The sequence below is a fragment of the Salvelinus alpinus genome, chromosome 15 (assembly GCF_045679555.1).
Source record: "Salvelinus alpinus chromosome 15, SLU_Salpinus.1, whole genome shotgun sequence".
Taxonomy (NCBI): domain Eukaryota; kingdom Metazoa; phylum Chordata; class Actinopteri; order Salmoniformes; family Salmonidae; genus Salvelinus; species Salvelinus alpinus.
Window position 1 is genome coordinate 26043197 of NC_092100.1, and position 23993 is coordinate 26067189.

Below are 23993 nucleotides of genomic sequence, written 5' to 3' on the forward strand. Positions count from 1 at the left end.
ACGCTGCTAGTCCAATTAGGATCCGGGATCCAAACAACTATTTTTATCATTCAAAATACATGTGCTGAAGTCATTTTAATGTTTTTTTTTCAAATTTCCTAAAAATACCAGCTTTGATTGTCATTATCTATCATATTTCCAGTGTCAATCTTACAATTGAAATGTGTTCTATTTAGACACTTGTACTAACAGTGTTGACATCAAATTTCATGCATTTATTTACACCAAACAGCGTCGTATTTTGATATTGTACTAAATATAGTACAATGACGTGAATGGGTTAATAGTAATGGTTCATTAGTAAATAATATACATTAAAATTATCAACAGATTAAACAAACTAGTCGACATCTCTCTAATTATCAGCGGAGTGCGGTGCAGCGCTGCTGCTCTAAAATAAACTCGCTCTCCTGCTTCTTAACAAGCACAGCAGATGGTTTAGATCTTTTCAGCCTATCACTGTAACCAGGACTGCTTTCACTTAAGAGATAGAGTTTGAGAGAAACATTGCCACCAGTGACAATTATATATATTTACAACAATTTGCCGATGTATAGACAGTCAAAGGACTTCCTATAACTACTTTATCATAGGTCAATAATTTGATTTCACCAAAAAGCTGAAACCTTTCAATGCAGCTGTGTCGCCAAATACTCTTGCGTCCAAGGGGAATTTGCATAGATATGCGTACTTCCGGATCTTTTTATTACTGCTATGCCTATAACGCAAATTAACTTTACTTCCTTATACACATAGAATTGAGGAACTGACCATTTCGCGGCTGGGTTAGGACTGTTTGAAAGACTGTATAATTTTTATAATCTCAAGCCTAAAAACCATGAATTAATTTGTACAAGAGGCTACTTTACAGCTATAACATTGACTGTTTCATTTATTGGGTAAGTCTTAAAACTTTTCCGTTTTTTTGTGGGTGTGCAAATGTAGAGCAAAGTGAGAGCAGAGTGACTAGGGGGAAATCCGCTTTTAGTTTCAAGTGGAGCGTCGATGGTGATGGATCTTCTGCGCCGGTAATGGTCTGTGGCAGGGGTCTTGTGGGGTGTGATTGTGTGAACCTTCCTAATATAATTTTTAGACTCGACAGAACACCTGTTGTGCATCCAAATGTCGATCTAATTTCCCCCAATCCATTAGAATATACATTTCCAAAGAACCCGTTATGTTATAGACCCTACATTCATTTTAACACTTGGAGTAACTGTCCAGCAAACTGTAGCTATTTTCATGATAATTAAATTGTGGATAGCAAATACCATTAACCTAAAAAAGTGGGGATTTGAATCTATTATGTGCCTAATGTAACCAGGGTTACTTTACATCATGTTTTGACATACCTGTATTGCATTGTCTCTCATATGGTACATCAAGACATGGGGAGTGCCACAGTGTTGGTTGGTTTCACATTTGGTTTACGCTACACTGGATACCTCTTTTACAGAAGGAAGTAGTGAACCATCAGTTATGCTTATAATTTATGTGTGTGTTGTTAACTATGTTCTTGTGGTGTATCAAGAAACTAGTTTGTGTAAATTTTGTGGATAGCCCTTTAAGGGGACGGCACCGGTTGAGAGCAAAGGTTTCCTCAGGAAAGATATTGAAATAGTTCTGGGTTAATACTTCACTTCTCTCTCTGGGTCCATCCATCCACTGCGCCTGCTGCTCATTTGCAATGTAAATAATGAGTGCTACATGGAATCAGGTCTGACACACTCATATACTATTACCCCTCAGTATTCCTGCACAAGGTTTGCTTCCATTTGTACACAACCACCATACCATGAAGCCTAAAAACGTAGAGGTGCAAATAACTTTCCCTCCCTCACACTAAGAGACCGCTGGGTTAACAGAAAAAAGAAAAAGATTGGTTGTTTAATGTTGTGGTTTGGAAAGTAGACCACATAGCTGCTAGAGCTGTTGCTCTTGGTTGAAATGTACAGTGCATTCGGAAAGTATTCAGACCCCTTCCTTTTTCCCACATTTTGTTACATTACAGCCTTATTCTAAAATGGATTTTTTTTAATCCTCATCAATCTACACACAATACACCATAATGACAAAGCGAAAACAGTTTTTTTGAAATTTTTGCAAATTTATTAAAAAGATGAAACAGAAATACCTTATTTACATGAGACTCAAGATTTAGCTCAGGTGCATCCTGTTTCTATTGATCCTCCTTGAGATGTTTCTACAACTTGATTGGAGTCCATCTATGGTACATTCAATTGATTGGACATGATTTAGAAAGTCACACACTTGTCTATATAAGGTCCCACAGTTGAAAGTGCATGTCAGAGCAAAAACCAAACCATGAGGTCAAAGGAATTGTCTGTAGAGCTCAGCGAAAGGATTGTGTCGAGGCACAGATCTGGGGAAGGGTACCAAAACATTTCTGCAGCATTGAAGGTCAACAAGAACAGACTGGCCTCCATCATTCTTAAATGGAGAAGTTTGGAACCATCAAGACTCTTCCTAGAGCTGGCTGCCCGGCCAAACTGAGCAATCGGGGGGGAAAGGGCCTTGGTCAGAGAGGTCACCAAGAATCCAATGGTCACTCTGACAGAGCTCCAGAGTTCTTCTGTGGAGATGGGAGAACCTTCCAGAAGGACAACCATCTCTGGAGCACTCCACCAATCAGGCCTTTATGGTAGAGTGGCCAGACGGAAGCTACTCCTCAGTAAAAGGCACATGACAGCCTGCTTGGAGTTTGCCAAAATGCACCGAAAGGACTCTCAGACCATGAGAAACAAGATTCTCTCATCTGATGAAACAAAGATTGAACTCTTTGGCCTGAATGCCAAGCGTCACGTCTGGAGGAAACCAGACACAATCCCTACAGTGAAGCATGGTGGTGGCAGCGTCATACTGTGGGGATGTTTTTCAGTGGCAGGGACTGGGAGACTAGTCAGGATCGAGGGAAAGATGAGCAGAGTACAGAGAGATCCTTGAAGAAAACCTCCTCCAGAGCGCTCAGGACCTCAGACTGGGGCCAAGGTTCACCTTCCAACAGGACAACGACCCTAAGCACACAGCCAAGACAATGCAGGAGTGGCTTCGGGACAAGTCTCTGAATGTCTTTGAGAGGCGAGAAACCTGAAAATAGCTATGCAGCGACACTCCCCATCCAACCTGACAGAGCTTGAGCGGCTCTGCAGAGAAGATTGGGAGAAACTCCCCAAATACAGGTGTGCCAAGCTTGTAGCGTCATACCCAAGAAGACTTGAGGTTGTAATCGCTGCCAAAGGTGCTTCAACAAAGTACTGAGTAAAGGGTCTGAATACTTATGTAAATGTGATATTTCAGTTTTTTTTATACATGTGCAAAAATGTTTTAAAAAACTGTTTTTACTTTGTCATTATGGGGTATTGTGTCTAGATTTGATGAGGGAAAAAACTATTTAATACATTTTAGAATATGGCTGTAACAGCATTTTGGGAAAAAAGTAAAGGGGTCTTGAGTACTTTCTGAATGCACTGTAGGTGTATTGATTAAACCTCTACAGGTTAATAAACTGAAGGAACCTTTCAGGTTTTGTGCAAGAAAAAGAACAAACAACAATACTATCAGAGAAAGCTTTGAGAATATATTTTTTATAGGTGAATTTGTAAGAACTGCAGATTATATGATCTCTGCAGACTAAACCTCTACAGGTTTAATCAATGCATGTTTTTCTTTCAAATGGTATCAAGAATATGCATGTCCTTGCTTCAGGTCCTAAGTTAAGGTCAGTTAGATTTGGGTATGTAATTTTAGGTGAAAATTGAAAGGCACAAGTAAGGCACAAGAGGCAGTGCTGTATCATGAATACAGTCACAGGTAACACAGTTGGGTCATTCCTACATGTCCTTTTTCTGATAGTATTCTTTCAGAAAAAGGACATGTTTGACTTTCAGAAAAACATATTAGTCAAGCTCAGGCAATTATACAGTATATATTTTTTAATGTACATATTCCAACCTGTTAGGTGCATAATGCATAATCCTAACAGGTCGGAACCTAACAGGGTGGAAATTTGGAGCCTAAATTAGCCAGAGGTCTGTGAGTGAGAAAGATTGAGCTAGCATAATGGTGAACACTTGAACAGGATTTTAACTTCTCTATAAAACATATTTTAACAAATTGAAATGTGGTTCATTTTCTCTATAATTTAGCCTAACAGGGTGGACATTTATGAGTGGGACATACAGACTGACAACATGAAACATGGAAAAATAGATACAATGGAGTGTTTATACACTGAACTAAAATATAAACGCAACATGTAAAGCGTTGGTTTCATGAGCTGAAATAAATGATCCCAGAAATGTTCCATACAAACAAAAAGCTTATTTCTCTCAAATTGTGTGCACAAATTTGTTTACATTCCTATTAGCATTCCGCCTTTGCCAAAATAACATGACAGGTGTGGCATATCAAGAATCTGATTAAACAGCATGATCATTACACCTTGTGCTGGGTACAATAAAAGGCCACTCTAAAATGTGCAGTTTTGTCACAGAACACAATGCCACAGGTTTTGAGGGAGTGGGCAATTGGCATGCTGACTGCAGGAATGTCCACCAGATCTGTTGCCAGAGAATTTAATGTTTATATCTCTACCATAAGCCGCCTCCAACATAATTTAAAAGAATTTTGACAGTACGTCCAACTGACCTCACAACCGCAGACCACATATATGGCGTGGTGTGGGCGAGCATTGTTCACAATTGTTCACAATGTTGACATTTGCTGATGTCAACATTGTGAACAGAGTGCCCCATGGTGGCGGTGCGGTTATGGTATGGGCAGGCATAAGCTACTGACAATGAACACAATTGTTTTTTATCGATGGCAATTTGAATGCACAGAGATACTGTAACGAGTCCCATTGACTTGCCATTGTCGTGCCTTTTTTTTAAGGTATCTGTGACCAACAGATGCATATCTTTATTTCCAGATGTGAAATCCATAGATTAGGACCTAATTTATTTATTTCAAATGACTGATTTCACTAACTGTAACTCAGTAAAGTCTTTGAAATTGTTGCATGTTGCGTTTATATTTTTGCTTGGTACAGTATATTTTTTACAGTTGAACCATTGTTCTCCAACCAAAGAAATTATGACATTTCCTGAATGTGGTGTCATTTTAGAAAGGGGTGGTTTTCTTAAAAGGAGAATTACAACAAACTATCAGGATGGAAAGTGATATCAAGGACACACAGAAAATCTTAAATTAAATAACAATAAATACGATAATCATAAAAACAACGTTATGATGAGAGAGAATTTAGCTAGGACTATAAAATAATGAAGAAAGATGATAAAAATGTTATTATTTTAAGCCTTATATTTCTCATGGAAGTTGATGAATAACAACCGGGGACATAGCAATAATGCCTACATTCACAGAATTTTTCTTCTACAAAATGCATAGGAATCCCTTTCTAGATCAATATTTTTATGCTTTTAGGGTAAATGACACCTTATCGTATATTTAAAGCCGTTTGGAATCCAAATTTTACACCAAATAAGAAGGGATATTTCCTGGGGACAGATAAGGCACTGCACAATTGGAATGACCCAGTCAACCCATTTACCTGTGACTGTATTCATGATACAGCATTGCTTCAGCGTGCCTTATTGCTTTTTTTATACAAAAATGGGGTCTAATCCTGGATGCTGATTGGTTAAAACCGCAATCCAGCAGGTGTCTATTCTACAAGTTACCACCGGCTAGCTCAACCCAGTCAGTCATTAATAATTGTTTGTTAGTTGCTATGTGAAAGGACTGGTCGTCAGTTCTTAACAAACGGGTTGCTTTCCAGGCTGGAAAGTTTTCTTGTCACTTGCTAGGTAGCAAGCCAACTTCAGCTAACTCCGTGACGTCAAACATTGAACCTGGCATTACAGTACACTAGCTGCATTTTCGTTTGTTTGAGCTTTTTTCTATTGGCATTTACTTGTATATGTCCATGATAATGACGTTGATGCGGGATTTCGACTGGCTCAGAAAAAGTTGTCTCGTCTGGGCACAGTTTACTCTATGTATGGTAGTACTAGAGATCGAAATTCAAAAGTGAAACATTGTTTCCGATGTCGAACAGACAGACAGCAAGGTTCATATTAACCCCCGCTGTACCAAAGTAAATGCTAGGCTGGAAGCAAAGGGAAACAATTTGAGATTAGATAAATAAATATATATATGAGATAAATATAAGACATGATTCGGACACCAACTTGAACATGATATTCTTATGGAGGCACAGTGATAATTTTCAGATAGAAATGTTAGCAGGCATCAGTGTGTCTGTTTCCCGCCAATACAGCATGGCTTGGAACACTGCTCGTCCAATCAGCATGCATGATCCAAACAACCAGTTTTATAATTGAAAATAAATAAGCTAATATACAATGCAAAGTAGAGTTGTTATAAGTTACAGATCTGTTATCAAGCAAATAAAATAAAACATGTTTCCATGTTATACACATAGACATTCCTAACAAGTCATCAATGCAAATGAACATAATATACTGCCACTGTACACTATGCACCTCCTGAAATATTTAAAGTGGTCAAATAAAAGCATGCTTTATAACTGTATAGGCCTGTAGTTGCTTCCTCGTCCTTTGTTTGACATGATGAAACCATGAATCCTGAAACAGCTTTATGGAGAGGCTATAGGGTAGGGTGTTTAATGAGTCACTGAACAAAACCTTGGACATAGTGAACTATTGAATCCCTACTATAAGTAGAGTATGGGCCCATTCCACAGGGCCAGAAATGGCGGGGCCGGGGCGAAGCCAGCAGGGAGAGCTGACGGAGTACAAGAAGAGTCTGATCAAGAGGGACCTGGAGATGGGCATCGTCATGACCGTGTTCCGCCAGAAGGTAGAGCGCCTTACTGTGCAGGTCATCATGGAGACCAGGCAGGTGGCCTGGACCCGAACAGCAGACAAGAATGATGGTGTCTGTGAGTAACCCTGAATCTAAGTCTAACTCGAATCCCAACCTTAACCCTAAAACAATGAGAAGAGAAGGGCTGTGAGTACATTAAGAGATGTGGTGTGTGGATAGGGCTGTGTGTGAGGGAAAGTGTAAAAGCTGTTGAGTATGTGAGAGAGTGAGTAACAATGATGAGTACGGTTTCAGTGGATCTGTCTGAGATACGGGAGATTCGCCCAGGGAGGAACTCAAAAGACTTTGAGAGGTTCAGAGATGGCAGGGACAAACATGATGAGAATACCTGCTTCACCATCTTCTATGGGTCCCAATTTGTTCTTAACACCATAAGCCTTGGCGGTAAGTGTGCGTGGGAGGGTGCAGAGTATGTCCACTTTTCTGTGTTTATTTGATGCCATACAACCACATTTTGTTAATGATAGCATATTGATTAAATATGGATGGTTTATCGTAGGTTATATTGGATAATATAGCTTGTAATAGTCTGTGTTGATTGACAGCTGACACTGTGGATGACGCGGATAAATGGCTGACAGGCCTGGAGTTACTGAGACAGGAGACACTGGTGGCCCCCACACCAGACATCATAGAGAGGTGAACACACACACACACACACACACACACACACACACACACACACACACACACACACACACACACACACACACACACACACACACACACACACACACACACACGCACGCACGCACGCACACACACACACACGTGAAAAGACCACAAACCTAAACCCATATACTGTACACAGACATTATATGGACGATAACTGACCATTACTGACCATATTGTTTGTTGTTTCCAGCTGGTTGAGGAAACAGATGTATTCTATCAATCAGACTAAAAAGAACCGGTAAGAACAGTTTCAACTCTCAAAAATTGATTTAATCCTTTACTTAATTATACCACTTTTTGTGCCAAATCCCATTCTGCCCCTTTAGTAATTTCCCCAATTCAATCCATTGTTCTTTTAATTTGTTCTCTTCAGTATCACCTTGAAGGAGGTGAAGTCTCTTCTGCTACAGCTCAACTACAAGGTCCCTGGCACACGTTCCCTGAAGGAAAAGTTCTCGGTAGTCATCCCCTTTTCATCCCCCTTCACACCTTCATCCTCACTGCTGCCAAAGCTTTAATGAGTTGTAGAACCAAGGAGCTGAAGTTTCCCTCCCTCCTTGGCCAGATAAAAACTTGGGCAGTAGAATTAATTCTATTCATGAGTTATTTTAGATGATAATAAGTGGTCTTGGGCACTCAAGTGATTTCTCAAATGTAATAGAATTGAAGTATGTATGTAATAAAATAAATTGTAGTATTCTGAACCAAGGGCACTACAGACCCGGGTTTGATCCCAGGCTGTGTCACAGCCGGCCGTGACCGGGAGACCCATGAGGCGGCTCACAATTGGCCCAGTGTCGTCCGGGTTAGGGGAGGGTTTGGCGGCCAGGATTTCCTTGTCGCATCACGCTCTAGCGACTCCTTGTGGTGGGCCGGGCGCCTGCAAGCTGACGCCGACACATTGGCGCGGCTTCCTTCCGGGTTAAGCGAGCAGTGTGTCAAGAAGCAGTGAGGCTTGGCAGGGTCGTGTTTCGGAGGACGCATGGCTCTTGATCTTCGCCTCTCCCGAGTCTGTAGGGGAGTTGCAGTCATGGGACAAGACTGTAACTACCAATTGGATATCACGAATTTGGGGAGAAAAATGGGGTAAACAAATAACAAATATAAAAAAACTATTCTGAACCAAACATTGTCCATCTCCCTCTTTTGTTCCAGGAAATTGGAGCAAGGAAAGATGTCTTGAACTTTGAGCAGTTTCATAAATTCTACAATATTCTAATGTTTGATCAGAAAGATGTGAGTCATAATTTTACTGCACTACTACACTCTCTAAGTAGAAAATGCTGAACAGATACCATAAATTACTGATAATTTAACTTCTCTTACAGTATGTATTGATATGTGTGTTCACATCGGAAGTGTTAGCTAGCATATCCCATTTTGCATGTTAAATATGATTAGACAGACTTTGTGCAGTCAACCAGTGTGTATGTGTGTGTGTGTGACTGTGTATTGACTTGTAACTGGTGTGTGGATATGTTTAATCAGATTCTCGAGGAGTTCAAAAGGGAATCATGTGCTTTCATCATGGGGTGGGTCTTTCTTTTCATTGAAAAATGTAGTTCAACAATCACAAATAATCATTTACTCAGCTTTATTATACCGGTAAACTTGAGTCTTGTTGACGGTATGTTGGTGGGTGATGTGGTTTTTCCCTACTGTAGTAGTACAGATAAACCTGATGCCTCTGCAGTTCTTCTCCATGATTTCCAACGATTTCTTCTGTACCAGCAGAAGGTAAGATCAAGCTATCTATCAATTATGAAATTGGTAAAACTGGGTCTGTTTCTGTCAGTGTTTAACCTGCTATCTGTTATCATTACCTTTATTGTAATTTTTTATCTCTATTTTCCTCACTCTCTACGTTTCTCTTTCTCAGGAGTCATGGGCCAATGACCTGAACCAGGTTCGAGAGCTGATGACCACCTTTATAGACGACACCATGAGGAAGACCAACGATCCAGAGTTCACCGTCAGCGAGGTGGGACACAGTGTTCGATGTGTGTGTGAATGGGGAGTGGAGAACGATGTGTTATGTTTGTCACAGCGCTCTCTCTCTCTTCTCTCACTTTAGTTCCTCAGTTTCCTCTTCTCTAAGGAGAACTCGATTTGGGATGAGAAATACTCAGAGATGTGCAACCTGGATATGAACAACCCATTGTCCCACTACTGGATCAATTCCTCACACAACACGTCAGTACCGCCACATAACACAAAAATACAACATAACACTATGAAATGAACACTACTTAACTTTTTTAAATAAAATATATTGATGCAATGCGTTAAAAAAAAGGATCAAGGTGCTGCTTTTTAGACCGATTTGCCTCATGATTTGTCAACTCCTGTACAATTTCTCTGTCCTTCAAACCGGAGTGCTGCTGCAGGCTCTTTGCACGTCTTGACCAATCCGATTTGTGGAAATCGCAGGTCGCGCGGGATGGGCGCAACGCACAAAGCTCAAAGCGGGATCTCCAATTTCCTCCTGTATTTATTAAGCAACCGTGATAGCACATCACTCCCAATAGACACGAGCAAAAGCTCTTACATAAATGCAGCAGCCTATAGAGCTAAACATTAGCGATAAGACTTGCTGTATTGCATGGAAACGAGAGTATTTTTCAGTCTGATCAATTGTAGGCTACTAACAACAGCAGCTGAATAGTCTAGCCTATGTGCTCTTGTCGCTCTGGCCAGGGTAAACAAAGAGGAAACGTGTATTTATAGCCCATTTGTTTGTGAGAAAATTTGAATGGGATAAAATGTGGTTTATATTCAAGCTTGGGCTGACTAGGCTACCTAGACTTTATCAAACCAAACCTGGAATTAATCAATAGGCCTAAACACAATAGCTGACATAGACTGTGAGTACATGTTTTATTAGGCCTACAATTGCATAGGGCAGGACTACACGATGCAAACCTGCATAAAGCAAGCTCAGCTCTGTTTGTTTTATTGTCCAATCATGTTGCTTTCTCCGTGTCTGTGTATAGGAAACACCTCTAGTCCTTAAAATATAATTAATATTGGTTGAGGCAATTTGACAGGATTTTCATCCTCACCAAGACAAGGAGTTTTTCCATAATTAAAAATACAATCATGTGACTTGATTAGAAAAACTATTTTCCTATCATAGCCCATATTAAACCTTTTTACAACAGATTAATCACATCATACCGTATAAGGTCTGGAGTTTTACCTGGTTAGTTTACCAGATCAGGAAACGCTACGGGCCCCAGAATGTTTTTTCACCAGACTACTCTGGGATCTGTGGTGCCACCTCTGAATAGGCTATGACTCATATTATAATAAACACACAAATGCTCTTTATGATTTGTTTGCATGTTGTATTTCTTGTTATGATGTTGTTATGTGTTTCCATCAGGTACTTGACTGGAGACCAGCTGCGGAGCGAGTCGTCCACCGAGGCCTACATTCGCTGCCTGCGTCTGGGATGCCGCTGTGTTGAGTGTTAGTTGTACACCTTCAACCTCACTAAAACAGTCCCTGCAATATTTTACTTTGCCCTCGTTACATTATCCATTTACTTCTATAGTTGGGAAGGATTATTTTGTGTTGTGTGGCCCTGTAGTGGACTGCTGGGAAGGGCCAGGTGAGCCCATCATATACCATGGCTGGACCAGGACCACCAAGATCAAGTTTGAGGACGTGGTGAAGGCCATCAATGACCATGCCTTTGTCACATCTGAGTGAGTCTGAATCTGTCTGAGAAAACTCACCCAAACTAATAAACATACCCACACCTGAGGTGCTTTACAACTGAGTACTGTAAATGTTTCTAGAACATTCTGTCTGTGTTGACTGAGAATTGTGGTGCTGTTGTTGTCAGATACCCTGTGGTTCTCTCCATCGAGGAGCACTGTCCCATAGAGCAGCAGAGGCAGATGGCTCGTATCTTCAGAGAGGTATTCCAGGACAAGCTGCTGATGGAGCCTGTGGAGCTGATGGCTGAACAGCTGCCCTCCCCCACACAGCTCAAGGGCAAGATCATCCTCAAGGTGAGGGCCAGCCCAGAGGGTACTATGGGGGTGGTGGTATGAGATCATCTTCAAGGTGAGGGCCAGCCCAGAGGATACAATGGGGATGGTTGTATGATATCATCCTCAAGGTGAGGGCCAGCCCAAAGGATACAATGGGGATGGTGGTATGATATCATCCTCAAGGTGAGGGCCAGCCCAGAGGGTACTATGGGGATGTGGTGGGAGGGAATAATGTGAAGAATTGGGTCACAGGGAAAAACGGTTTCCGGTTTCCGTAGTATGTGGTACAGCATGTTACAGTAAAGTGATTCATCATCATGATATGATGGGCTATACAGATGACAGTCAGTTATTACTTGCGTGGTGGGTCTGTGGTGGTCCAACACCCCTCCCCTCCTCACCCCTACAGCACAAGAAACTGAGTGTGGAGGGAGGCATCAGCGGAAAGGACTTCCGAAAGGGAGAGAAGCAAGGAGACCTGCATATCTGGGATCCAGTGGACCAGGTAACTTAGAGACCACCTGTCCTGTTAACATGATATGGTTCCAAGCTAGTTCCTTAGAAGTCTGTAGGCCTATTTGGTTCAGGAAGTGTGTTGTATATTATTGTATTTGTTTCATAGTCATAGCATTGTTAGTGTATATTTTGTTGTTGTGATGGTTGCCGTTGTCAACTATTCTGACATTGTGCCTGTTTGTCCGCCTGTAGCGATGGAACAAGCACTACTGTGTGATTTCAGATGACACACTCTATTACGCAGAGGAGGAGGAGGAGGATGAGCTCAGGAAGGTAAACAATAGAGAATAGTTCATTTCTAATTGTAGGAAACAAATGATCATTGTCACGGTATTTAATTATTACATAATTATGACTGTTTTTTACTGCCCTGCCTCCCTCCCTGCCTGCCCCCCCCCCCCCCTCCCTCAATGCTGTAGTCCCCAGAGCTCCACACGTCTGAGCCTTGGTTCCATGGGAGGATGAGTGAAGGGAGGCAGACAGCAGAGAGGCTGCTTCAGGAGTTCTGTGCTGAGTCGGGAGGCAGGGATGGCACCTTCCTGGTCCGAGAAAGTGACACCTTTGTGACAGACTTCACCCTCTCGTTCTGGTACGCCAGCTTGTCTTCAACTCTACTGCCAGTACGTGTCCTGTGTTTAGATCTCTGCGGTGCTGATGCCTGTTTTCGGTGGGTTATACTGTAGGCGCAGTGGGAGGGTCCAGCACTGTCGTATCCGCTCTGGCTCAGAGGGAGGACATACTTTCTACTTCCTGACTGATAACCTGCACTTCCCCAGTGTGTACTCACTGATCCAGCACTATCGTGACATGCCCCTCCGCTGCCACGACTTTGACCTGCGCCTCACTGAGGCTGTGCCTCGACCCAACCCACACCTACTGGAAGGGTGAGTTACATAGGGTCATCTGACATAGAGTATGTCTGAATTTAAACATGCACACAGGTACACAAGAATGCACACACTTAACACGTAGATTCTCTCTCTGTGTGTTGTGGTGGTCAGGTGGTTCTATAGTAACCTGAGCAGAGGGGAGGCAGAGGACTATCTGTTGAGAATCCCCCGGGACGGAGCCTTCCTCATCAGACAGAGAGAGGAGAGCGACTCCTACGCTATCACCTTCAGAGGTGATGGCAAGGTGAAGCACTGTCGGATCCAGAAGGATGGCTCTATGTACGTGCTGGGAACCACCACTGAGTTCGAGAGCCTGGTGGAGCTGGTCAACTACTTCCGTAAGAAGCCTCTGTATCGCAAGATCAAACTACGCTACCCTGTCACACTGGAACTGGTCAGCCGCTTCAGCACGGTAAGAGAGAGGGACGGGAGAGACTGGAGGCAGAAAAGAGAGGATGGGAGAGAGATATAATGGGGATGAGAGGAGGGCAGAGGGAGGGAGAAAGGGGGGCAGAGACTGGACTGCTGGGGGAGGAAAGGTTAAGTAGAGTATGTTTTCTGATAAGTGTCTTCAATGGTTTGTCTGTGTAGGAGACAGACTGCGCCTCACTGTATGATATGAAGATGTATGTGGAGCCAAATGAAATCGAGCCGTCACTGGTATGTTCACATATTATGTTAACTTGTTTCCCTTCATTGAAATTATGTTTATATATTTTCTCAGGCAATGTCAATGTAGTGTGTGTATCTATGTTTGTATGTGTATTAATGTATGTACCTGTTGATGTACTGTGTTTAACCCCATCAGCCGAAGAGTACAGTTAAAGCTCTGTACGACTACAGACCCATGAGACCTGATGAACTGAACTTCTGCAAGGGGGCTCTGATCCACAGTGTGTCCAAAGACAGCGATGGATGGTGAGGCCTCAGAACACAGACACACACGATCTGATCCCAGGTCAGATTAGGAACATACTAACCTCTCTCTGCTGCTCCCTATAGGTGGAAAGGGGACTATGGGGGAAAGTTGCAGCTATTTTTCCCTGCCAACTATGTTGAGGAAGTGTCCAACAATATCAAAGCTGAGTCACAGGATCAGGTAGGAGGAGTGATCAGTATTTTGCATGGTGTTACTGTATTACTGGTGTGGAGTCAGTCTGTCAATGACATTGTGCATTTGTGCTGTATATTTCTTGTGTGGTAAGAGTGTATTTTTAGAGATCTACAGTGTACACATTTGTCTCACAGGTCATGGAGGACAATCCTCTGGGGGATATGTGTAAAGGAGTTGTTGACATTTCCAAGTGTAACGTTGGTGAGTACAGTCATTCTGTTACATCTGTTTTACATGTTGTCCAAACACAGATAATCTATATCAGAAACATGCTATCTTCACATGATTAACACACTACATACCAAACCCCCAGTCCTTCCACACAGCACGTGCTCATTAGACCGACTGCTCTTAAAACATACCTCATATCAACGGTACACACAACTACACACAATTCCAAATGGATCGTTTTAGACCACGACACCGTACACTTGATAAATATACATGTAGACACAGTCTAGTCCTGTACCCAAACACAACACTGTATTATATATACAGTACATTACACATAATAAATATTTTACTTTCTCTTCCCCATGCTCCCTCCATCCCGCTCTCTTCTCAGTGAGATCGGCAAAGAATGGGAAGTCCCATGTCATGACACTTCAGATGAGTGATTACGACAGTAAGATTCATTTTGACTTTGCGGCAGAGTCACTGGAAGACCTGTTTGAGTGGTACCAGGTGGCCTGGGACATCACCCAGAGAGAGATCACCAAGCAGCACAACAAGCAGTTAGAGGCTAGTATCATGATATAATTCCATTTATGTGGTTCGAGCCCTGAATGCTGATTGGCTGACAGCCGTGGTATATCAGACCGTATACCACGGGTATGACAAAACATTTATTTTTACTGCTCTAATTACGTTGGTAACAAGTTTACAATAGCAATAAGGCACATCGGGGGTTTGTGGTATATGGCCAATATACCACGGCTAAGGGCTGTGTCCAGGCACTCCGCGATACGTCGTGCATAAGAACAGCCCTTAACTATGGTATATTGGCCATATACCACACCCCCTCGTGCCTTATTTCTTAAATAACCCAACGGCATATATACGTAAGAGGCTAGTATGATATCTTTATATCTACCATTCCAAAGCTGTATAGCCCAGCGTATATTGTGATGTCATGCTGAGAGGAAGCTGCTACACAGCCAGGGGGTACCAGGCGTCTTCAGTGATGTCATACTGATAAATCAAATCAAATTGTATTTTTCACATGCGCCGAATACAACAGGTGTAGACCTTACCGTGAAATGCTTACTTACAAGCCCTTAACCAACAATGCAGTTTTCAGAAAATAGAGTTAAGAAAATATTTACGAAATAAAATAACAATAATGAGGCTATATACAGGGGGTACCGGTACCGAGTCAATGTGCGGGGTCCAGATTAGGGACAGGAAGCTGTCTTCAGTGATGTCATGCTAACAGGAAGCTGTCTTCAGTGATGTCATGCTGACAGGAAGCTGTCTTCAGTCATGTCATGCTGACAGGAAGCTGCTGTGTGTTTTCTGTCCTCCAGATCAAGCAGCAGGAGGAGGTGGAGAAGAGTGAAGAGGTTGCCATGGAGATGTCTGACCTGGTGGTGTACTGCCAGCCTCGGAGCAAGGAGAAGGACCGCTTTGGTACGATCCCCAGCCCTACCACCCTTACCACCCACCTAAGGCATTCATCCTATGACATGCACTGCAATACACATTAGAGATTTCAAATGTGTGTTTTCAAATTAAATTCAATCCACCCTTTACTCACACTCATATTATTACTACCAGAATATGTCACCCTCCACCACAGTCAGATGTGGTCGACTCTCTCCTCTCAGTATTGTTCTGATCAAACTTAGTCTGCCCATTACCAATCATGCCCCCACAGTGAACTACTGCTACAAAGAGATCCGCTCCTTTGTGGAGAACAAGATCCCGGCCAAGAACAAAACTCCAGACTTCCTGAAGTACAACCGCAAGTCCCTGAGCCGCATCTACCCCAAGGGCCAACGTGTAGACTCATCAAACTACGACCCTTACCCTCTGTGGGCCTGTGGCTGCCACATGGTGGCGCTCAACTTCCAGACTGCAGGTTGGTTTGATGAGCATGTGTTAAAGATGGAGGGGGAATGAAAATATGTCCATGTGCCCAGTGGTGTAAAGTACTTAAGTAGTTTTTTTGGGTATCAGTACTTTACTTTACTATTTATATTTTTGACTACTTTTACTTTTACTTCACTACATTCCTTAAGAAAATAGTGTACTTTTTACTCCATACATTTCCCCTGATACCCAAAAGTACTCGTTACATTTTGAATGCTTAGCAGAAAATGTCCAGTTCACACACTTATCATCCCTACTGCCTCTGATCTGGCGGACTCACTAAACACAAATGCTTAATTTGTAAATGTTGTCTGAGTGTTGGAGTGTGCCCCTGGCTATCCGTAAATAAAAAAAATAAAAAATTGTGCCCACTGGTTTGCTTAATATAAGGAATTTGAAATGATTCACACTTTTACTTTTGATACTTAAGAGGTTTTTAAGTATATTTAAAACCAAATACTTTTCCTCAAGTAGTATTTTACTGGGTGGCTTTCACTTTTCACTCCTTTCCTATTAAGGTATCTTTACTTTTACTCAAGTTTGACAATTCAGTACTTTTTCCACATGCCCTTGGTAGAGCAAGACACTTAACATTTTAGGACAACTTATGTGCATACATTTTTATACTTTTTATGTACTGATCCCACAACCCAGGTGTTGCAAGAACCATGCTTTACCAACTGAGCTACACTAATTTGCAACAGGGACTCTACTACTATGGCTGATCTTGTCAAACAACACATTTCACTGCACCTATCCAGTGTATGTGACAACAAAAACATGTGTTCACAGAGATTAGGAAAGTGCTTGCTAGGTGTCCAAGTGATGTTCATGTTTGTTTATGTCCCCAGATAAGTATACTCAACTCAACAGTGCCCTCTTCAGCCTTAACGGACATACAGGCTACGTGCTACAGCCAGAGATGATGCGCTCAGACAGCTATGATCCACATCTGGAGAAGAGGAAAGTCAAGTTCACCCTTACTGTCAGGGTATGGCTCTGCTCATTGTCCAAATGTATTTATTTACACTGACATTTCCCTGCTAATCTTTCATATGGTAAACTGGTTACTGTTGAGCACTGATTTTGTTGTGCTGCCCCCTGTAGGTGATTGCTGCCAGACACCTTCCTAAGCCAGGCCGTAGCATTGCTAGCCCTTTTGTAGAGACAGAGCTGTGTGGACACACAGAAGATAACAAGTTTAAGACCGTCGTCTATCGTAAGGAGTGGGAGTGGATAGAATTCTTCCCACAATGCCGTCCAGCAAATTAAAGAAACTCAGCTTGTGTGTGTTGTTTTAAAGATGAAAGGATGTTGGTAATGGGGCTTATATTTGTTCAGGTGACAATGGGCTGAACCCGGTGTGGAAGGCTCCTCCAGAGCCGGTGACGTTCCCAGTCCATGAGCCAGAGCTTACCTTCCTGCGCTTTGTGGTGAATGAGGAGGACATGTTCTCAGACCCTAACTTCCTGGCTCAGGCTACCTTCCCTGTGAAGGGCATCCGCTCAGGTAGGACACACAACCACTAATATGTGGTGCATGAACCCTTAAGCCCCTCATTTACACACTTCTACACTGGTTCATCTTAGGGTACCGTTCTGTTCCTCTGAAAAATGGCTTCAATGAGAGCATAGAGCTGGCGTCTTTACTGGTCTACATCGATGTGCAGCAGGTGGAGGTGAGACACACTGCATGTTGACAGCCTTTGGTGTTAGTGGTGGTGCATCTGGATGGTGAGCCTGTGTCTGTCTGCCAATCAGAAAGCAGAGGAGGAGCTGTACTCGTCGTCCAACCAACTGCGGAGGCGGCAGGCTGAGATAAACAACGAGATCTTCCTGTACGACACCCACACCAGCCTGCAGCGTTCCGCCCCCCCACAGCTCCGTGATGACCTCATGAGAGAGTTCAGCACCAATGAGACACAGTTACAGAAGATCCAAGATACCTGCAAACAGAAGTAAGCCTGAGTTGTGCTCTATTCAAATCAACGTTTATTGGTTGCGTACACAGATTTGCATATGTTATCACAGGTGCAGCGAAATGCTTATATAAAAATAATAATAAAAATTGTGAACAGAAATGTCATGATGATAAATTAATTTGATCTTATCTGGTCCTAGGATAAAGGAAAAGAAAATCAACAACAGTAAATTTTATTCCTGAGGGCAGCTCATCCTGAGCCTGCGTGGTTGCATCCCAAACTTCAGTCTTACAAAGCCAAGGCCAACAGAGAGAAAATGTGTGATGTGTTTAACATTTGCATAATCTTGGGTGTTAATGGGTTATTAAGATGAACAGAGAAAGGTGCACTTAGCAGCATCATACTGATAATTTCTCTGAAGTTTTTGAAGAATACATTAAGTCATGTTACCAGTGTATTGTTCGTTTCTTTTTTGTTCTCAACAAATGCATTCTTTAACTACTGATATATTGTAGACATACAGGGCTATTTGCAGGTGAAACTGTTGCTTAGAGCACATTATGTTGCTTTGATAATCCTTCTGTTTATATTTTATTTTATGGTTCCTCTGCGTAATTTCAGTCAATAAAATATTACCTCTTCTGCTGACTATCTTCGCTTCATTTGATCAAATTAAACTATGGCATTTGAAAACAGTGAAACTTACACAGAACCTATAAATAACTATGCAGCACTCACATTTTAAACATATTCACAGACAGTTTATTTTGATTGAAATGATTTCACATCATAGTATTTTATTTTCTTGTAGAAGGTCTTGTATTTTTATTACAACAGCAACAGAGCAGTAGTAACCCAGCTGTAGAAGGTCTTGTATTTTTATTACAACAGCCACAGAGCAGTAGTAACCCAGCTGTAGAAGCAGATAACGCAGACAAGAGGAAATGAGGGGAACATTTGAGCTGCAAAAAATTACAGGAATCATGGGAAATCTAGTTTATGTCCATCACTGCGTTAGCAGGGGGGCTACAGCAGCAGGCGCCCCGCTGTCAACCACATTAAGACTCAAGCCGCGGGTCACAATTCAAATTAGAGAAATCTTTACAAATTCAGAAAAATGAGTACAGGTTGTAATATCACCTCTGAAAAGAGAGGAATGAGGAGAGAAGAGAGTGAGTTAGAGGAGACATAAACCAAAGCAAAGCACAGTGAGCTCCACAGGAAAACGATATAACAAATGGATTCGTTTTTGTCACAATTTCCTCTACAGTACTAAAACCCTCCACATTCAAACCTCTACGTCTCCCTCTTTAGCCAGCTGCAGATATACATTTGAACGTTAAAAACTAGAGGAACATCAGGGCTACAAAAAAATCCTCAGGTCAGGTTCCCACATACATACTATGTTCATATCATTACACACAGTATGTCACCAGTGTACAACCTGTACAGTAACCAGTACACTCACTGGCATACATACATACATACTATGTTCATATCATTACACAGTATTTTGTGCACAAGCTAATGTGTCCAGCAATACAAAGGTCTGTAATCACACACCAAGGTGATTAAATCGCTGGTTTATGACATGTACTGCTTATCATTGAGCTTCGATCAGAACATTGTGGTAACCCATGGACAAAGGGTGTAGGTTGACTTCAGAGCTAGTGATCTGACCCTTTTCATATTCAAATCTTTAAAATAAAGTTACAAAATAAAAAAACATCAGCTGATGCAACATGTACATGCCAAAAAAAAGTCAGGCGACAAATAAACTCTTGATTAAAGTGATCAAATCAAATTAACAGTTGACAAACAAATCATTAAAAGATACTAACCATGAAAACACGACAGATTACAGTGCACTTTGTGTGAAAATAAAAAGTTAATGACCACACGCACATGTCCTAAAGATGAAGGCAATGACAGCCTCCCTAACAGGGAGACTAAGAAGCACAGAGGGGAGGGAGACAGAAAATTATATACACGTGTGTGTGTGTGTATATATACATATATATATATATATATATACATACATATACATATATATATACACACACACACATACATACATTATACAGGAAGTGACAGCATGAGATCCTAAGCCAGACCAAAGATGCCCATACACAATGAAATTTAGTGCCAGTAACCGTAATGGCACTCAAAATAAACATAGCATTGAACTCTTATTGGACGGTGTCCAACTCTGTGTTCTTTAAGTTCTGCCAAAACTGAGCAGAATTCTAGAGAATTCTGAAAAAACAATAAGTGGATGGGACCAGAGTAGAGCAGTCAAAAGAACGATCTGATTGTGTAAGACACCCTGAAAGGGCACAGAGAAGGGACAGATTGATCAAAGCCACCTACAGCAGAAGAGAAGAGACACAGAGGACAACACTGTTCTGCTGTTTGTGTGGGCAAAGTCACCACATACCTGAATGCTGAAATAACATTCCTTGGTAACAATATGGCAAATCAATTCAAAACAGGTGGTTTTAAAAAATTGACTTGTCCACAGTATGCCCATGTAAACAGAAAGTTCTTAGGATTTCAAATAAAGATTGAATGCAAAACATTTTAACCGAGATACATGTACTACTTTCATGGGTGAGGATACTCCAAACAGTGCCCTCTCTCCATGCTTGATGGGGAGTAGAGAGAAATGTGGTTCTGTGAATGAATGATTAGCACGTTAGAATCCACCGTTATGTCACGTTTCAGACCATACTGATGTTTGAAGCAATAGTTTCTTTTTTGAAGTACAGTATGGCAAACAATTGTGAATTAAAATCTAGAGACTTTGGGCAGTTAATGTGCCCCTTTTTATCAGGGTGATCTACACACCATGCTGTTGCCTCTACAGAGCCTCTTCACTCCTGACATTGACAAAATATTTCTATCCCATTAAGAATGACCATGGCATGTATATCTACATCCACTAGCAAAAAGTGTCCAATATTCATCTCTATAAAAACATGCCTCATCATGCCAAAAAGGCAACATTGAGAGGTTGATGCAAGGTGCACAGGGCCTCTGTTGAAGACACAACATGGATTATGTTAAGTTGCCTAGAAAGTGAAAAAAAGGTATATGACAAAATGAGGGGAGGCAGAAAAACAGGGATATGAAGAGAGAAATCATAAATACAAGGCAGTCCCAGACCACCTACTGCACAACCATTCTATTAAATATGGGAGTTATGTACAAACATGTTTTCCTTTTAATGGTGTTGCAACCGCAGAGCAGAGCTCCTGAAATGTCTGCTTTTAAAATGTCAACAGGGAATATATATATATATAAATAAAACATACATACATACATACATAAACACAGTACCAGTCAAAAGTTGACACACCTACTCTTTCAAGGCTTTTTCTTTATTTTTACTATTTTCTACATTGTAGAATAATAGTGAAGACATCGAAACTATGTAGTATCCAAAAAAGTGTTAAACAAATCAAAATATGTTTTAGATTTTTGAAAGTAGACACCATTTGCCTTGACAGCTTTGCACACTCTTGGCATTCTCTCAATCAACTTCATGAGGTTGTCACCTGGAATGTATTTCAATTAACAGGTGTGCCTTGTTAGAAGTTAATTTGTGTAATTTCTTTCCTTCTTAATGCGTTTGAGCCAATCAGTTGTGTTGTGACAAGGTAGGTGTGGTATACAGAAGATAGACCAAGTCCATATTATGGCAAGTAAGCAAAGAGAAACGACAGTCCATCATTACTTTAAGACATGAAGGTCAGTCAATCCGTAAAATTTCAAGAACTTTAAAAGTTTCTTCAAGTGCAGTTGCAAAAACCATCAAGCGCTATGATGAAACTGGCTCTCATGAGGACCGCCACAGGAAAGGAAGACCCAGAGTTACCTCTGCTGCAGAGGACAAATTCATTAGAGTTACCAGCCACAGAAATTGCAGCCCAAATAAATGCATCACAGAGTTCAAGTAACAGACATCTCAACATCAACTGTTCAGAGGAGACTGCGTGAATCAGGCCTTCATGGTCAAATTGCTGCAAAGAAACCACTACTAAAGGACACCAATAAGAAGAAGAGACTTGCTTGGGCCAAGAAACACGAGCAACAGACATTAGACCGGTGGAAATCTGTCCCTTGGTCTGATGAGTCCATATTTGAGATTTGTGGCTGCAACTGCCGTGTCTTTGTTAGACGAAGAGTAGGTGAACAGATGATCTCCGCATGTGTGGTTCCCACCATGATGCATGGAGGAGGAGTTGCCAATGTGCTTTGCTGGTGACACTGTCAGTGATTTATTTAGAATTCAAGGCACACTTAACCAGCATGGCTACCACAGCATTCTGCAGCGATACCCCATCCCATCTGGTTTGCAGTTAGTGGGACTATCATTTGTTTTACAACAGGATAATGACCCAACTCACCTCCAGGCTGTGTAAGGGCTATTTGACCAAGAAGGAGAGTGATGGCAGTGCTGCATCAGATGACCTGGCCTCCACAATCACCCGGCCTGAACCCAATTGATATGGTTTGGGATGAGTTGGACTGCAGAGTGAACGAAAAGCAGCCAACTAATGCTCAGTATATGTGGGAATTCCTTTAAGACTGTTGGAAAAGAATTCCATGTGAAGCTGGTTGAGAGTGCCAAGATTGTGCAAAGCTGTCATCAAGGCAAAGGGTGGCTACTTTGAAGAAATCAAAAAAATATTTTGATAACACTTTTTTGGTTACTACATGATTCCATATGTGTTATTTCATCGTTTTTATGTCTTCACTATTATTCTACAATGTAGAAAATAGTAAAAATAAAGGAAAAGCCTTGAAAGAGTAGGTATGTCCAAACTTTTCCCTGGTACTGTGTGTGTATCCTTCATATATATATATATATATATATATATATATATATATATATATATATATATATATACAGAATATATGAAAGCAGAAATGTCTGGAAAAATACGTTCATTCAAGTTGATAAAAATTGATTGAGAGTGAACGTGTTATACAAGGCATTAGGCACAGTCTTGCAACTTTTATTTTTTTGAGGTAGCACCTCATTCCCAATGAAGGACTGGAAAGGCCCGACTCTGAACCTGAAAGAACCCAAACAAAACAACAAGACCAAAATGACAGTTGAATAGTCTTTTAAAGCTACATTTGGATTGACTAGAGGCAATATCAAAACAATGTACTGGAATGTGACCTGGTTATCCAGCCTTCATCAGACAAGGGTAGAATTGCTCCCAGTAAATGGAGGGAAGAGAGGTAATTTAAACTCAAAGGTCCTTAAAGAGAGCAGGAGAGGGAGAGGGGAGAAAGGGGCAGGATCCACCATTTGTTAACTTTGTTCTGTGTACATATGACACAACACAGAGGGAATCTATGACGAGTCTATTGAGGGCAAATAGGATGTGGACAGGGACTGAGTGAGCAACCACACATGAGAGAGAACGAGAGCAAGAGAGGGTCCCTTATGTCACAAGAAAGTGGGTCCTTGCATTTTGATGATGTCACTAAAAAGGAGGTCCTTGTATGTTGATTTCACAAGAAAGAACAGGTCCTTGTATTTTGATGATGTCACTAGAAAGATAGTAATTTTCCATGGACATGTTACTAGAGGTCGTGGCGTTTTGATGTCATCTCCAGATAAAAGTGTCCTCATCTAGAGATGGGAGAGGATCCTTTTATTGTTGATGTAAGAGAGGCTATGTGTTCCGATGATATCAGGTTATCCTCATGTTGGGATGATGTGGGAGTTGGTGTTCTAGTGATGTCATACAGGATGTGTTCACCAGGCCTCGGTGTAGCGGACATCCACCTCCTTCAGATTGGGGAGTTTTGCCTGACAGGGAAAGAAAGAAGATAAGAGACCAAAACAAATGTGA

General features: G+C 41.5%; 2 protein-coding genes across 2 annotated transcripts in view; one reads left to right on the top strand and one right to left on the bottom strand.

Moving 5' to 3' along the window:
* Positions 1-741: 741 nt before the first annotated feature.
* plcg2 (phospholipase C, gamma 2) lies at positions 742-18761 on the top strand. The gene is made up of 32 exons (XM_071343145.1): positions 742-899; positions 6770-6967; positions 7147-7296; positions 7458-7551; positions 7778-7825; positions 7961-8045; positions 8743-8823; positions 9076-9119; positions 9252-9324; positions 9467-9568; positions 9662-9780; positions 10973-11058; positions 11180-11297; positions 11438-11606; positions 11998-12093; positions 12297-12377; positions 12524-12693; positions 12788-12988; positions 13106-13406; positions 13586-13654; positions 13803-13912; positions 13997-14093; positions 14243-14309; positions 14674-14849; positions 15635-15737; positions 15985-16188; positions 17051-17190; positions 17307-17418; positions 17541-17708; positions 17789-17877; positions 17960-18156; positions 18320-18761. The coding sequence occupies exons 2-32, from the start codon at positions 6778-6780 to the stop codon at positions 18360-18362; spliced, it is 3783 nt and encodes a 1260-aa protein (XP_071199246.1). The 5' UTR covers positions 742-899; positions 6770-6777; the 3' UTR covers positions 18363-18761.
* Positions 18762-18854: 93 nt separating this feature from the next.
* cmip (c-Maf inducing protein) overlaps positions 18855-23993 on the bottom strand; it is a 54361-nt gene continuing 49222 nt past the window's right edge. The window contains exon 21 of the mRNA XM_071343146.1: positions 18855-23950. Coding sequence (XP_071199247.1) covers positions 23897-23950 — 54 coding nt within the window. The 3' untranslated portion in view covers positions 18855-23896. The remainder of the gene's footprint in view (positions 23951-23993) is intronic.

Bases quoted from the DNA above. Each gene is read 5' to 3' on its own strand.
- plcg2 (XM_071343145.1), top strand. From the start codon at position 6,778: ATGGCGGGGCCGGGGCGAAGCCAGCAGGGAGAGCTGACGGAGTACAAG. The intron at 7,297-7,457 runs GTAAGTGTGCGT...GTTGATTGACAG, and splicing joins TAACACCATAAGCCTTGGCG to CTGACACTGTGGATGACGCG. The intron at 16,189-17,050 runs GTTGGTTTGATG...TTATGTCCCCAG, and splicing joins GCTCAACTTCCAGACTGCAG to ATAAGTATACTCAACTCAAC.